This window comes from Salmo salar, chromosome 13, assembly GCF_965601325.2.
Source record: "Salmo salar chromosome 13, fSalSal1, whole genome shotgun sequence".
Taxonomy (NCBI): Eukaryota; Metazoa; Chordata; class Actinopteri; order Salmoniformes; family Salmonidae; genus Salmo; species Salmo salar.
In genome coordinates this window covers 35,010,812-35,027,984 of record NC_138303.1, presented here as the reverse complement: position 1 = coordinate 35,027,984, position 17,173 = coordinate 35,010,812, and the positions used below count along the sequence as shown (strand labels likewise).

The window sequence follows — 17,173 nt, the reverse complement described above, 5'->3', positions numbered from 1 at the left end:
CACTTATACAATTATATGACAAGTATACAATTATTTATTCAGAGAACACCTGACTTGAACATGAACATGACCCACTAAGGGATGTAATAGTATGTATCTTAGCAGCAGGCACTAACCTTTAGGATTTCTTGATGGTTTTCAGAGGCATAGAGTCTTCCATCCCTGACAATGTCCTCTACAAGCTGTTCATAATCCTCTGTAAATACACAAAAAAACATGATACATTAAACACCAAACATCTCAGAATGCGAGGACTTACCCACTCTGTTTTATCATTGAGAGTTCATGTGATGGGTGAGAGTTTACCATCGTAGGTGACATAGGGGATCTGGAAGCCTCGGGCACTGTTAGCCTCGTTGGACTTGAAGTTGATCCAGAGTCTGCGGGAGCGGGCGGTGAAGGCGATGGGTCGCTCGTACGTCTGACATGTCTCATAGGTGGTGATGGACGTGGCCGACCCTGGAAGAACAGACATGAAAAACAGAAGATTGACTGAATACTCTAACTTGGCATTCTGGATTGATATTATGGTTGTGGAACACCACACTGGTTAGAGAGGAGGCTGGTGAGGGGAGGAAGGCTCATAATAATGGCTGGATGAAATGGAATGGTATCAAACACATGTGCTGGGATATATGAGAGTTCTCACAGTTCTTCCTCATAACCAGTACGTCTCCACACTCATCCTCTGAGGGCAGGAAGATCTCAGGCACCACGATGAGGATCTTGCGCTTGCTGGGCGGGTTGATGTTCCAGATGCATTCCACGTTAGCTGGGTAGTTCCCGGGGTAGTTGGGGGACTCAATGTAACCTGTGAACTCGCCCATCTCTCCTCCGCATTCTCGGTCTAACATACACATACATACACACAAGAATACACGTTATTAGTGAATCCATCTGGAGCTGTGGAAATAGAGACAATATTAAAAAAATACAATAGATTTTCATTTGGCTGGATAAATGAAACATTTTTCAATTAGTCATGTGCGAATTTTGGAAACATTTAGATAATTTATGCATCCTGTATTTTGAATTTGATATTCTGAGAAAAGGCATGGACCTTTTGAAAGTCCAAAAGTGAAAGATTTTCCCTTTGAAAATAATTCCTATATGCAGATAGCAGGTTTATACAATCAGGCCCTTACTCTTGCACTGAGAGACACTGGTGGCCCCATCAAAGTCTGTAGTGGTGTTGCCAGGACAGGTAATGCAGTAGTTCTGTCTGAACTCTGTCTGGTAGCTGCCCAGAGGGCAACGAATACAGCGGTGCACCGTAGTGTTGTAGTAGTGGCCAGGGGAGCACTGAACTGCAGAGAGGAGAGGGATGACACATACACACATTTACAAACCAGATCTGAGATGAAATATTGAACTGATCACACAGATGTGTAGATCTCTCTTGTCGTGATGTGTGTTTTGTCCTACATTTTTTATTTGAATCCCCCGTCCCCACAGGAGGCCTTTTGCCTCTCGGTATGTCATCATAGTAAATAAAAATGTGTCCTTAATTGACTTGCCTCGTTAAAGGTTAAATAAAATACAAATAATATGATGTAACTGGTTGGATAAACCACTGACCTTTGACCTCACAGTCATGGAAGGAGCTGGCCCCCTCCCGCTTGGTGCTCAGCCCCCCTCCGCAGGGGAAGCACAGGGTCCGTCCCAGGTCTGGCTGGTAGGAGCCATACGGGCATGGCTGGCATGGCTTAAACCCATCACTGGAGTAGTACCCAGTGGGGCACTGACCTTGATGTAGACAACAGTGACAATAGACACTTTCAGTCAGATAGAGATGTACAGTACACTGTGCTACACTCCATCATAGGCTATTGTACAATGTTTGCACATGCAGACATACGTATGGAGATTAGTGCGCTCTGCCATCAGGGGTGTGTATGTACCTGCGCAGGAGGAGATGTTGCGTGCCCCGGCAGGTCCATGCCCATCACTTCCAGGGCACAGGTCACAGGCCAGCTGCCCCTCCCTCTCCTGGAAGGTGCCAGGTGGGCACTGAACGCAGCGCTCCTGTTCCCCGTGGTAGTATGATCCCGGCAAACATCTGACTGAGAGAATAGCCAGAGGGGCTCTGGTGAGAGAGCTATGCAGTCCAGTACACACACTGACACCAAAAACTCTTCTTAGCACCAAACTAACTAGCACAACACATCTCTGGAGATGTTTGTGTATTCAGTACACAAGACTCTAAAACTACATAAATACATAAGAGTCATAAATAGTCATGACAACGGATGTAAGTTTATGGTTTGTGTCATGACATTGTCTTGGCTGTTTATAACATCTGTTATATTAGCATTATAACAGTTTCAGGCAGAGTCTGGTGGTGGTAACTAGTGACAGAGAAAGATGGCTGCCTAACTGGTCTTACCACAGTGTCCGCTATCCTTCTCACGGCCTGGCCCACAGTTCTCATGGCTTGAAGCGACCTGGGGCAGCTTCTGGGCCACCTCGTACTCCAGCCCAGCCACGCGGATCAGGAAACGGTCCTGGTTGATCGACTTCTTCAGGGCCTTGATGTATGTCTTCACCTGCTTCTCCATGCGCTGGCGCAGGCAACTCAGGTTACAGCTCCCTATGGGGGAGAAAGGGAAGTACAGGGAAATATTATCTGTAACTGTGCGACCTGATCAATCAATTCAAATATATTTATCAAGCCTGTTTTGCATCAAGTGCTTAACCTGGCCCAGACCCACAAAGAGCAAGCTGCAGCATGCTGGCAAGTAGGTATATCAAAGAGGACATAAATCCCAGTAATGGTGTCCAGACTGACTGACCTGTGGTGTCCCCTGGCTTGACTTCCGCCTCCAACTCAAGGGTGATGCGTGTCACTTCCTTATTGGTGGGGTTGCGGGCACGGCGCCCTTTGGACTTCTTGGTGGAGTCACATTTGAGGTTGACAAACGTCACCAGGCAGTTATTGCAGGGCTGTCCACCTCCTAGAGACATAAACATTACCTTGTGTCAGGAATTAGGATCCATTTTAGGTCTTTCATGGGTTAGTTAGGGGTGGCAGCACTGGTTTGGGAACAACAGCAAATTAGACAGATTATTGGCTTCAAGACACAATCACAGTGATAGTTGCTATGTGTACATAACAGCCCACAAAACCCCAAATGTGCAGCTTGATATGCACATACTGAATAAGAGACATACAGAGAAAAAGAATACAGGTCTTTTTGTAAGGCCATCATTACCAAGGTCTGGCATGTAGGCCGGATGTGGCCCCTCACCTGGCCCCAGCGCTCGGCCCCTGTCCTCGGCACGGCCCGTCAGCTTGGGGTGCAGGTGGCACTTGGCATCTTTGATCTTGAAAGAGGCAGTCTGCTTCACTGGAGGGGCGCCTGTCTCTACAGATAAACAGAGCAGTGTAGGTGGATGGGTGTAAAGAAGGATTCCACTAGAATAGAACCATTCAGTCCATGAAACTGTGGCAAAGATAGGAACAATATACAAATACATTGATACTGACCACAACCCTAACCCTAACCCTAACTCCAGATGTAACCTAACTCCAGATGTAACCCTATCCCTAGCTCCAGATGTAACCCTACCCCTAGCTCCAGATGTAACCCTAACCCTAGCTCCAGATGTAACCCTATCCCTAACCCTAGCTCCAGATGTAACCCTAACCCTAGCTCCAGATGTAACCCTATCCCTAGCTCCAGATGTAACCCTATCCCTAACTCCAGATGTAACCCTAACCCTAGCTCCAGATGTAACCCTATCCCTAACTCCAGATGTAACCCTATCCCTAACTCCAGATGTAACCCTATCCCTAACCCTAGCTCCAGATGTAACCCTATCCCTAACCCTAGCTCCAGATGTAACCCTATCCCTAACTCCAGATGTAACCCTATCCCTAACTCCAGATGTAACCCTATCCCTAACCCTAGCTCCAGATGTAACCCTATCCCTAGCTCCAGATGTAACCCTAACCCTAGTTCCAGATGTAACCCTATTCCTAACCCTAGCTCCAGATGTAACCCTAACCCTAGCTCCAGATGTAACCCTATCCCTAACTCCAGATGTAACCCTAACCCTAACCCTAGCTCCAGATGTAACCCTAACCCTAACTCCAGATGTAACCCTATCCCTAACCCTAGCTCCAGATGTAACCCTATCCCTAACCCTAGCTCCAGATGTAACCCTATCCCTAACTCCAGATGTAACCCTATCCCTAACCCTAGCTCCAGATGTAACCCTAACCATAACTCCAGATGTAACCCTATCCCTAACCCTAGCTCCAGATGTAACCCTATCCCTAACCCTAGCTCCAGATGTAACCCTATCCCTAACCCTAGCTCCAGATGTAACCCTATCCCTATCCCTAACTCCAGATGTAACCCTATCCCTAACCCTAGCTCCAGATGTAACCCTATCCCTAACTCCAGATGTAACCCTATCCCTAACTCCAGATGTAACCCTATCCCTAACCCTAGCTCCATATGTAACCCTAACCATAACTCCAGATGTAACCCTATCCCTAACCCTAGCTCCAGATGTAACCCTAACCCTAACTCCACATGTAACCCTAACCCTAACTCCAGATTTAACCCTAACCCTAGCTCCAGATGGAACCCTAACCCTAACTCCAGATGTAACCCTAACCCTAACTCCAGATGTAACCCTATCCCTAACCCTAGCTCCAGATGTAACCCTAACCCTAGTTCCAGCCACAACCTTCTACCAAAGTCCTAAGAATGAGTCTGAATCTGTGGGACACTGTACCGATGCAGCTCTGACTGCTGCTTGTGTTCAGTCTGGCTGGGGTTTTGCCTCGAAGGATGGGGATGCCACAGCTCACTGTATAGCTGCTGTCAGATTCTGCAAAGGATGAAACATATTGTTACAGCTTCAGTCAGAAGTCATTCAAATCAATAATAACATATAATAACATATTAAGAGAATAACAGCTGCAGCAATGTGAATGGACTTGGTTATTGTATGTGGATGTCACTACCTGCCAGATAGTGAGCCTTGGAGGCGCAGGTGAGGGAGCAGCTCTCTTTCTTGCCCGTTTTACTGCAGGTCAGAGTGGTCTTGGGAGCTAGGCCAGGCAGACATTTCACCAGCTCTGGATGAACATAAAAACAAAATTACACAATCATACACTACTCTTTAAAGGTGCAATATGCAGAAATCACTCCGCCATTTCCTGGTTGCAAAAATTCGAATAGTTTGCCTAATTTCAGTTTATGTGACAAAACAAGCATAGTGCAGAGAATCAGTGTACCATCTAAACCGCTGTGAAATATATTTTCAATAACCAAAGATATTGTATTTTCAGCGGATTGAAGCTGGTGTACCAAACAAAAAGTAAAAGATGCAAAAACAAAAAGCAAGAACAGGAATCATAGAAATAGCGTGCAGAGAACAGATCTACCGCTTCTTAGACTTGCTTTCAATGAGAATGACAGATCTATAACTCATATTTCTATGTGAATAGAACATTCCACAATACAGCCTTAATTACAGGGATAGGGTTACATCTGGAGCTAGGGTTAGGGTTACATCTGGAGTTAGGGATAAAAATAGGGTTACAGGCAGCTTAGTGGAGTCTGCCACTAGCACAGTCAGTGTAGTCAGCTCAGCTATCCCCATTGAGACTGTGTCTGTGCCTCGATCTAGGTTGGGCAAAACTAAACATGGCGGTGTTCGCCTTAGCAATCTCACTGGAATAAAGACCTCCTCCATTCCTGTCATTATTGAAAGAGATTGTGATATCTCACATCTCAAAATAGGGCTACTTAATGTTAGATCCCTCACTTCCAAGGCAGTTATAGTCAATTAACTAATCACCGATCATAATCTTGATGTGATTTGCCTGACTGAAACATGTCTTAAGCCTGATGAATTTACTGTGTAAAATGAGGCCTCTCCTCCTGGTTACACTAGCGACCATATCCCCCCCACGCATCCAGCAAAGGCGGAGGTGTTGCTAACATTTACGATAGAAAATTTCAATATACAAAAAATCACTGCGTTTTCGTCTTTTGAGCTTCTTGTCATGAAATCTATGCAGTCTACGCAATCACTTTTTATAGCTACCGTTTACAGGCCTCCTGGGCCGTATACAGCGTTCCACACTGAGTTCCCTGAATTCCTATCGGACCTTGTAGTCATGGCAGACAATATTCACATTTTTTGTGACTTTAATATTCACATGGAAAAGTCCACAGACCCACTCCAAAAGGCTTTCGGAGCCATCATCGACTCATTGGGTTTTGTCCAACATGTCTCCGAACCTACTCACTGCCATAGTCATACTCTGGACCTAGTTTTGTCCCATGGAATAAATATTGTGGATCTTAATGATTTTCCTCATAATCCTGGCTATCGGACCACCATTTTATTACGTTTGCAATCGCAACAAATAATCTGCTCAGACCCCAACCAGGGATCATCAAAAGCCGTGCTATAAATTCTCGGACAACCCAAAGATTCCTAGATGTCCTTCCAGACTCCCTCCGCCTACCCAAGGACGTCAGAGTACAAATATCAGTTAACCACCTAACTGAGGAACAAAATGTAACTTTGCGTAATACCCTAGATGCAGTTGCACCCCTAAAAAAAACATTTGTCATAAGAAACTAGCTCCCTGGTATACAGAAAATATCCGAGGCCCTGAAGCAAGCTTCCAGAAAATTGGAACGGAAATGGCGCTACACCAAACTGGAAGTCTTCCGACTAGCTTGGAAAGACAGTACCGTGCAGTATCGAAGAGCCCTCACTGCTGCTCGATCATCCTATTTTTCCAACTTAATTGAGGAGAATAAGAACAATCCCAAATGTATTTTTGATACTGTCGCAAAGCTAACTAAAATGCAGCATTCCCCAAGAGAGGATGGCTTTCACTTCAGCAGTGATAAATTCATGAACTTCTTTGACGAAAAGATCATGATCATTAGAAAGCAAATTACAGACTCCTCTTTAAATCTGCGTATTTCTCCAAAGCTCAGTTGTCCTGAGTTTGCACAACACTGCCAGGACCTAGGATCAAAGGGAGCCACTCAAGTTTTTTAATACTATATCTCTAGACACATTGATAATCAAGGCCTCTAAACCTTCAAGCCGCATACTGGACCCTATTCCAACCAAGCTACTGAAAGAGCTGCTTCCTGTGCTTGGCCCTCCTATGTTGAACATAATAAACGGCTCCCTATCCACCGGATGTGTACCAAACTCACTAAAAGTGGCAGTAATAAAGCCTCTCTTGAAAAACCCAAACCTTGACCCAGAAAATATAAAAAACAATCTGCCTATATCAAATCTCCCATTCCTCTCAACATTTTTTGAAAAAGCTGTTGCGCAGCAACTCACTGCCTTCCTAAAAACAAACAATGTATACGAAACGCTTCAGTCTGGTTTTGGACCCCATCATAGCACTGAGACTGCACTAGTGAAGGTGGTAAATGACCTTTTAATGGCGTCAGACCGAGGCTCTGCATCTGTCCTCGTGCTCCTAGACCTTATTGCTGCTTTGATACCATCGATCACCACATTCTTTTGGAGAGATTGGAAACCAAATTGGTCTACACGGACAAGTTCTGGCCTGGTTTAGATCTTATCTGTCGGAAAGATATAAATTTGTCTCTGTGGATGGTTTGTCCTCTGACAAATCAACTGTAAATGTCGGTGTTCCTCAAGGTTCCGTTTTAGGACCACTATTGTTTGCACTATTTATTTGACCTCTTGGTCACAATGTTAACTTTCACTGCATTTCCGGATGATACACAGCTGTACATTTCGATGAAACATGGTAAAGCCCCAAAATTGCCATCCCTGGACGCCTGTGTTTCAGACATAATGTCACGACATCCGTCAAGGTCAGTCTCTATCCTTGTTCATGCGGCGTTGGGTGGTCGACGTCACCGGTCTTCTAGCCATCGCCGATCCACCTTTCATTTTCCATTTGTTTTGTCTTGTTTTCCCGCACACCTGGTTTGCATTCCTTCATTACTCGTCTTGCATATAACCCTCTGTTTCCCCCCATGTTTGTGTGTGGAATTGTTATGTGTTAATGTATGTGTACTCCAGGCTGGTTTGCGCCGGGTTATTGTAACCCGTGTGTGGTTAGTTTTCTGAGTGCCGTGTTTTGTTCGCCTCAATAAAGGGCTCTGTTTGCTACGCATTTCTGCTCTCCTGTGCCTGACTTCCCTGCAGCCAGTTATACACTCCTTTACACATAAGGAAGTGGATGGCGGCAAATGTTTTACTTTTAAACTCGGACAAAACAGAGATGCTAGTTCTAGGTCCCAAGAAACAAAGAGATCTTTTGTTGGATCGGACAATTAATCTTGATGGTTATACAGTCGTCTCAAATAAAACTGTGAAGGACCTCAGCGTTACTCTGGACCCTGATCTCTCTTTTGACGAACATACCAAGACTGTTTCAAGGACAGCTTTTTTCCATCTACGTAACATTACAAAAATCAGAAACTTTCTGTCCAAAAATGATAAAGAAAAATGTATTTGTGCATTTGTTACTTCTAGATTAGACTACTGCAATGCTCTACTTTCCGGCTACCCGGATAAAGCACTAAATAAACTTCAGTTAGTGCTAAACACGGCTGCTAGAATCTTGACTAGAACCAAAAAATGTGATCATATTACTCCAGTGCTAGCCTCTCTACACTGGCTTCCTGTTAAGGCTAGGGCTGACTTCAAGGTTTTATTGCTAACCTACAAAGCATTACATGGGCTTGCTCCTTCCTATCTTTACAATTTAGTCCTGCCATATATTTGTTTTTTATTTAACCTTTATTGAACTAGGCAAGTCAGTTAAGAACAAATTCTTATTTACAATGACAGCCTAGGAACAGTGGGTTAACTGCCTTGTTCAGGGGCAGTACGACAGATTTTTTACCTTGTCAGCTTGAGGATTTGATCCAGCAATCTTTCGGGTTACTGGCCAAACGCTCTAACCAATAGGCTACCTGTCGCCCCATATATACCTACACGTACGCTATGGTCACAAGATGCAGGCCTCCATATAGTCCCTAGAATTTCTAAGCAAACAACTGGAGGCAGGGCTTTCTCCTATAGAGCTCCATTTTAATGGAATGGTCTACCTATCCATGTGAGAGAAGCAGACTTGGTCTCGACCTTTAAGTCTTTATTGAAGACTCATCTCTTTAGTAGGTCCTATGATTGAGTGTAGTCTGGCCCAGGGTTGTGAAGGTGAACGGAAAGGCACTGGAGGAACGAACCACCCTTGCTGTCTCTGCCTGGCCGGTTCCCCTCTCTCCACTGGGATTCTCTGCCTCTAATCCTATTACGTGGGCAGAGTCACTGGCTTACTGGCGCTCTTCCATGCCGTCCCTAGGAATGGTGCGTCACTTGAGTGGGTTGAGTCACTAACGTCATCTTCATGTCCGGGTTGGCGCCCCCCTCGGGTTCATGCCATGGGGGAGAACTTTGTGGGCTATACTCAACCTTGTCTCAGGGTAGTAAAAGTTTGTGGTTGAAGATATCCCTCTAGTGGTGTGGGGGCTGTGCTTTGGTAAAGTGGGTGGACTACCTGGCCTGATGACTCCTTGCTGTCCCCAGTCCACCTGGTCATGCTGCTGCTCCAGTTTCAACTGTTCTGCCTGCGGCTATGGAACCCTAACCTGTTCACCAGACGTGCTACCTTGTCCCGGACCTGCTGTTTTTGACTCTCTCTCTCTACCGCACCTGCTGTCTCTAACTCTGAATGATCGGCTATGAAAAGCCAACTGACATTTACTCCTGCGGTGCTGACCTGTTGCACCCTCTACAACCACTGTGATTATTATTATTTGACCCTGATGGTCATCTATGAACATTTGAACATCTTGGCCATATTCTGTTATAATCTCCACCCAGCACAGCCAGAAGAAGACTGGCCACCCCTCAGTGCTTGGTTCCTCTTTAGGTTTCTTCCTAGGTTCCTGCCTTTCTAGGGAATTTTTCCTAGCCACCGTGCTTCTACATCTGCATTGATTGCTGTTTGGGGTTTTAGGCTGGGTTTCTGTACAGCACTTTGTGACATTGGCTGATGTAAAAAGGGCTTCATAAATACATTTGATTGATTGATTGATTGACCATCATTTCCATGACTTGGAACCAAACCACAATGTATGTTTCAATCTTCTGACCACTGGGTGGCAGTGTTGCTACATACCAATGCAGTCCTTCTTGTTCCAGTGAAGCTTGTATCCAGGTGGACAGGTACACTCGTAGCTGCCCAGAGTGTTTACACAGCCATATTTACAGCCACCGCGGTTTATACTGCACTCATCAATATCTGCAAAGGGAAGAAGACAGTTATGACCATGTATGTCTAGACACAGAGTCTAATACACTCTTTTACATTTTAGCAGACACTTATCCAGACACTCACCTAGTCAGCTCAGGATTTCAAACCATCAACCTTTCAGTTACTGACACAATACTCTTAAACGCTAGGCTACCTGCTGTCCCACACTCATATGAGTGGATTCCAAAACACACCAAACGCATAGACATATGCACACTCACTCACTCACTCACTCACTCACTCACTCACTCACTCACTCACTCACTCACTCACTCACTCACTCACTCACTCACTCACTCACTCACTCACTCACTCACTCACTCACTCACTCACTCACTCACTCACTCACTCACTCACTCACTCACTCACTCACTCACTCACTCACTCACTCACTCACTCACTCACTCACTCACTCACTCACTCACTCACTCACTCACTCACTCACTCACTCACTCACTCACTCACTCACTCACTCACTCACTCACTCACTCACTCACTCACTCACTCACTCACTCACTCACTCACTCACTCACTCACTCACTCACTCACTCACTCACTCACTCAGTAAACCTGGTTGCAAGAGAAGAAATAACATCAATATAACTGAGCTATCATGATAGATGAGAGAGAATAATTGAAAGAAACAAACGAGAATGTGTTCTGACAGCTGCAAATGAACAGAGTTTCTGTGAAGTCAATTCTACTGTCAGTGATCACTACTACAGAAGACGAATGTGTGTTTTGGTAAACCAGGCTGATTGCTCATTTGAAGTCTAATCCAGGGCATGTGATATCACTGCTCTGCATTTCCCCTTAGTCGAAACCTCAACTTCTCTTCCCCCAAAGCTCACTCTCTTTGGGAAGAAGAACATTTGGAGGGACTTCGCAGAGCCAAATAGGAGTAAATTATAATCACTTTTTAACACATAGAAACCAAAACCACTCAAACCATACAGGAACCAGATGGAGGTTGCCTAGGAACCCAGACAGAAAATGACTTTATTAGTGTGATGAGGGGGACAAGGCAAGGCAGTGTGGCTCGGGGCTGAGCGCTCAGCCAGGCTAAGTGACAGGGACACCAGCAGAGGAACACAGATAATGACAGTGATTGATGATGTGGCCTGCAGATAGAAACTGTTCCTCCCTGTTCTGTACAGCGTGAATAAAAACAGCCTGCGAGCCTCCAGTGCTCTGTCCTGCCATGGAGATGATGACTTCATCAAGAGTGTTTGGCTGGTGTTGAGTTGCCAGCTCCGCTCAATGCAAAGGAGATGCATCCGTCTGTCAAACAACTCGTCTGAAGTCTAACCTTCATGTTGAAGAACTCCATTTAAATAATAGAGAGCGGGAGATGGAGAGAGAATCACTTCTCCATGCCAAGCAAAGTTTATTTTTTCCTCTTATTCTTCTCAAGCTTGAAATGTGAATAGACTTTGAGTATGCTTTTATCAAGACATCTCTAGAGCTAGCTCTGTCTGTTTCTGTTTCTGCATCCTCAGAGGAAATCAACTCATGTATCCCAGAGGCCAATGTAGGACGGGAACATAAGGGGGGAGAGTCAAAGAGAGAAGTAAAACACTTTCAGATTGGCATGCATGCTGACAATTGTATGTGGCTGCTATCATCCGCTGGTGTCGAAGGCATTACTCCAATTCCAGGGGGGGAACAAAAAGAAATATGAAAATCAGCTAGCTCAGCCGGCGGCTCTTGCTTTCTTCAATAGACATCAATACCTGTCATCTCCCCGACACGCAGACACACATTCTCCTGCCCCAAACTCCGGTGAGACTGAGAGGCTATAGAATAGGCTAATCACAGTTTGACTGTGAAGGTCAACAGTAGACAGACAGCACCACGTCTGTAGAGCATTGATCGTGGGCTGTACAGCATTGATCTAGGGCTGTTAGCTATAATGGGGTACCTTGTCTCAAAGATAGGTTCTTTGGGACCTTTCTTGTCTTCATTAGTCTACTCAATACTTATCACGTGATTGTAACCGAGTCAAATAGAACATGTATATAAATTGTATCTTAGTGATCAAATATCAACTTGGTTTTATGTAAACAACATATTGATTCATTCAGATGGATTTATCATGTACCAGACAGTAACATCTATCAACTCTGTAGCTAGCGTGCCACCTCATATCATGCCTCTCACTTTAACACACACAGTGCAACTCCAACGTGATGTTTTTGTAATGGCTTGGAGGAGAATGTCTCAGTTGGGGAAGTCTCTCTCAGATGTCAGCTGAAGCCAGTGATGACAGGCCTCCACACTTTCCTTGACAGCAGGTCACTGACCTTATAGGGGTTGTTTGGGGTGAGTCCATTGTTAAGCACTGAGCAGCAGTCTCTGGAGTGTTTGGGAGCTATGTTTCAACTGATAAGCTACGGCGGGGAATAACACAACCTTGGTCACTGCTGAAGAAGAGGAGGTGCATGGGAAGCAACATAAATCTCAGGGTTATCTAACAGTTCTGATGGGAGAGAAGAGGGAGGGAAGAGTCATTCATCATTAGGAGGACTCTACAATGGCACACAGATACACTTATGCCAGGTAATTTTCCTGCCCTCTCCATCCCTCTCACTCACACATATTACTACATTCCATGTCCTGGAAATATGCTATCATAACATGCCTGCCTTGGTAGACTTGTCAAAACGAACAAGAATGGAGAAGAAATAATTGCAATGTGTTTTGTGTGTGTCTATAGGCTCTCTCTCTCTCTCTTTCTAACCTACACCTCCTCTGAGAGGCCCTCAGACTCTGGAGACGGCAGCAGATTCAGAGTTGTGATACACAGACCATGAAAGGGCCGCTGAAACAGCCTGATGCGCTCAAACGGGCCCCCCTCTCTCTCTGCCCTGCAGATCTGGCACACGCCAGCCACCTGGAACACGAGACTGCCTCCTTTATTTCTACCACACTGGACTTTACCACAGCATCAAGCACATAACTCTTACAATAATTGTTTGTTTAGTGACACAGGTGGAGTCATATGTGCTACTGTCACAAAAAGTCTTCCTTCACCTCGGGGTTGCTAGCATTAGACTTGACTGGTCTGGTTAAGCAATGTGAACTAGGGAGCCATCCAAACAGGCTACAAAAAAAACAAGTTGCTATAGAAGCTAGCTGAAGTAATGATCATGAAGATTCAAGTTATTATGGATAACTTAGCAGGCAGGTGTGGTTTCTAGAGAAAGTGAGGTGGACTGTGTGAATAATGGTGTACAGACACGTGGAGAGGGGGAATAAGTGTCACCTCACCTCCACAATGTGCCAGACCGTAGAGAACATAGCCTTTATGACAGAAGCACTGGAAGCTGCCAGGGGAGTTGACGCAGGAATGGTCACACGTCCGGTCAAAAGAACACTCGTCAATGTCTGGGAAGAGGGGAATATACAGAGAGACAGGTATAAGTTCACATTATTCACTTACACAACTTCTCAAAACTCATTTGAGATTTTATAATAGAAAATATATATATATATATATATATATATGACGACTTGGATTAGAAATAAATTGCAATGGGACACAGCAAAATAAATAAATAATGTTTTTTAAATTGAATACCATATTGTTTGGTATGAGACATTGGTTGCCAGTCTGAGCAGTAGCAAGACTGTTTCACCTACTGATAACAGGAGCTTTGGGCCATTTTTCAATTCCCAAGTTACCTGTCAATCATTTCACTATACCACTGTTTCTTCCATAAAAAAATTGAAAATAACCATTTAATGAAACTCACTATCTCAAATGTCTTATTATTGTGTTCTGAAGCCAAGTGGAAATCATTTGTCTGAGAAGCAGTCCTGCTTATCTAGGAATGTGCTGAAACGTGAGACCAGAGAGGGGTCATGAATCTGTCAATCAAAAGAATCTCACCAGCCATCTTCCCTGACCCTGACCCCAGGTCCACCACCTTGCACTGGGTGCACGAGAATAACTTCCTGTCTGTTGTTACTTCCTCTATCCTTATTCCCTGCCGGACTTTATCAGATAATTGGAACACCACTGGACTCTCATAAATGTACCTCTGATATCACTCTCCATGCCTGTGAATAAAAATGGAGCCCTGGCTGAGAACATTAAAATAATAAGGTGGAGGACATTTGGGTTCGGTAGCCTACTATCCAATGTTTAAATGTCAGCAATTACATATGTCAAGTCCAGACAGCGTCTACAGAGAAGAGAGCTGGGAACTGGAGAGAACAGGGCCTAGTTACATCTTTACTGGAAATTTAATTGGCTAAATTGAAAAGGATAGAAAATGTAGGGAGGTTCCCAGGCATTTCATAGTCTATATTCTCCCCATCCTGAACTTTGTCTTACCTGGCTCTAAGGCACTGTCAGCCCAACATCAAAAAGATGATAATGGTTTGATAGTATACATTACATGGCAATTATAGGAATACTGCTAAAGCTAAAAAATACTGGGTTACCAAGAACAAGAAGGAAGATATTGACTTTGTCAGCTGCAATATAGGGCATTTTCTTTCTCTTTTTACCTTCTAGCACAGTGGACATCCCCAAATGTTCATATTTGAGACGTAATCCCTTATACCATTGAACTCTGTCCAGCATAGAGAGAGAAGTTACTAGTCTAGGGATGCGTCACAAATGGCACACCATTTCCTATTTATTGCAGTACTTTTGACCAGAGCCCATAGGGCGCCATTATATGGGGAATAGGGTGCTATTTGAGACACAGCCAAGGAGTTTTGGCAAGCCTCTTGTGAGAATACCTCCAACCAAAGACGTGGGATTGGGTTGAGATTAAACAACTATTAAGTGATCAGCTTTCAAAAGAGTAGACAGGGTGTCTTCAGTACTTCAGGAGGAACACAGGGTGATGTCGAAAGTTTCAAAAACCCCTAAAAGGCAACTTGGCATAAAGAGTAGATATTCATCCAGCTAAAGAAGTGGAAGTCATCCCCACTATGTTCACTTTGTGAACTCTTTCACAATAACCTGAATGGAATCTTATAGTGTTATTGTTTTACACTGGGCCACTGAGAAATGAGAGATGCTGAGCGATTCATTTTATGTATAACCACATTGGTTTATTATTTTGGGGCTAAATAAAGCTAACTTTTACTGAGCTCTCAACTCCAAAGTCAAAAATAGAAATGAACTAGAATCATTTGTTTTGTTTGAAGGCACTCTTCTGGGATATTGGGATGCTAGCCACCATCTCAGCACTGGTGTTGACTGGGGACATGCTTTGCTGCTGGGACATACTCTACTCATCTCTGATCAATAGGATTCAATGGGAAGAAGCAACCTGCAACGGTGTATTGTACTGCACTGTACAAAGCAAGCGATGGGCTTGGATGTGTCAGGATGCCTGGGACTATGGTCGTTGTTTACCAGCAGGTACGGTGAGGTATGCGGGGATTGGCAGGGCTAGAGGCCCATGTACGTGCAAGGGGACACGGGACCAGAGATGAGGGACACACTGAAAGAACAGTGGCTGCTGTTTATGAATAGAATACAGACAGAAACACCCTCGTCTTGCCCTTCAATCTGAACAATCTCACATTTCTGTAAGTGTTATTTATGGGGTGCCAAGCATATCGCCCCTACAGTGTAAGATTGAAAGAGAAAGATGAAAACAAAAAAAGCTAAGGCCACAGGTTTCTTTCGACAATCCTCCTCCGTCGCAGACTCACAGTGTCCCAGACTGGCCTACGACTCACCCCATCACCTCCTCTTCCCCCCTCAGTTACACAAAATAACAATCCTTCAGAACAAATAAATGTTACAACAATAGAACGGTGAAACAATGCCTGGCCGAGGCTGTTTATACAGAGTAGATAAGGCCTTTATCAGTGATGCTCCTTCTGAGGGAGACCTAATAGGATCTGATAAGGGCACTCCCACCATGCCCTCATTGGGATCAGCAGGGGATGGGGGAGGACAGGGGGCAGGAAGGGGTAAGGAATGCCTCCAGGCCCTGGACCTGGCCGGGCCAGACATGTCACGTCTTGATTGATGGGCCACGCGTGGTCCGCCGTCAGCTGGGAAACACTGACTGTTCAAACCAAGATAAAAGGTTGTGAAGTTCAGTTTATATATCCCAACACTGTACTATGCACTTTCTGTACTGTACTAGGTTCTTTTTTTTACAGAATGTTACAGCACAGCCACATCTCTGATAAGGCAGGACTTATTATGATTGAGTTTCTAGCTCTTTCATTCACTCGTGGCACTGGCTTTAAGTGGGTAGATGAGTGTTATTTGGCTTCATGCCCACCACATTTCCTTCTTCCTTTTTGCACCCCAAACTTCCCAATAATAATGGCCAGCCAGGCCAGATCTCAGCTAACTGGGATATAGATCCTGCTCCAGTCACCCAGCCAGGCCAGATCTCAGCTAGCTGGGATATAGATCCTGCTCCAGTCACCCAGCCAGGCCAGCTCTCAGCTAGCTGGGATATAGATCCTGCTCCAGTCACCCAGCCAGGCCAGATCTCAGCAAGCTGGGATATAGATCCTGCTCCAGTCACCCAGCGAGGTCTGGGAAAGTGCTGACCACACACCGCTTAACTAAGAATGAGTATATTGCTGTTGATCTTAGGACATTGTCCACTCAAAAACACAGCTAAGATAAAAATGTCCAAGCAGTATATTCACCCATAAGCCTGTTCAGCTGTGATACTCTGTAGTGCTTGTGGTGGTGTGATGTTTTGTCTGCTATCTGTCTGCTGCATATAAGACGTCACTGTCATTGAGCAAAAGCCAAGTGGTTGGTGCTGGGCTGAAAACCCTGAGGTTCCTAGGCAGCTGCCTGTCATGGAAATACTGTACGGTCATGTGGGACTACCTAAACATGATATCCTGAAGGTCAAAACATCTAATTAAAAATAG

The 17,173-nt window shown here is 44.8% G+C and overlaps 1 protein-coding gene across 4 annotated transcripts in view; it reads right to left on the bottom strand.

Moving 5' to 3' along the window:
- Positions 1–17,173, bottom strand: part of LOC106566910 (signal peptide, CUB and EGF-like domain-containing protein 3) — a 103,492-nt gene that overhangs the window by 3,126 nt on the left and 83,193 nt on the right. For 2 of the 4 annotated variants that reach the window (XM_014135494.3, XM_014135496.3), the window contains 13 exons: positions 13,568–13,684; positions 10,163–10,285; positions 4,979–5,092; positions 4,747–4,842; positions 3,213–3,365; positions 2,793–2,954; positions 2,387–2,590; positions 1,902–2,063; positions 1,579–1,746; positions 1,146–1,307; positions 650–847; positions 307–459; positions 117–196 (listed from right to left, as the gene is read on the bottom strand). In XM_014135494.3, the coding sequence (XP_013990969.1) occupies positions 117–196; positions 307–459; positions 650–847; positions 1,146–1,307; positions 1,579–1,746; positions 1,902–2,063; positions 2,387–2,590; positions 2,793–2,954; positions 3,213–3,365; positions 4,747–4,842; positions 4,979–5,092; positions 10,163–10,285; positions 13,568–13,684 (1,892 nt within the window). The remainder of the gene's footprint in view (positions 1–116; positions 197–306; positions 460–649; positions 848–1,145; positions 1,308–1,578; positions 1,747–1,901; positions 2,064–2,386; positions 2,591–2,792; positions 2,955–3,212; positions 3,366–4,746; positions 4,843–4,978; positions 5,093–10,162; positions 10,286–13,567; positions 13,685–17,173) is intronic. The other 2 variants (XM_014135495.3, XM_014135497.3) reach the window with 1 other exon arrangement.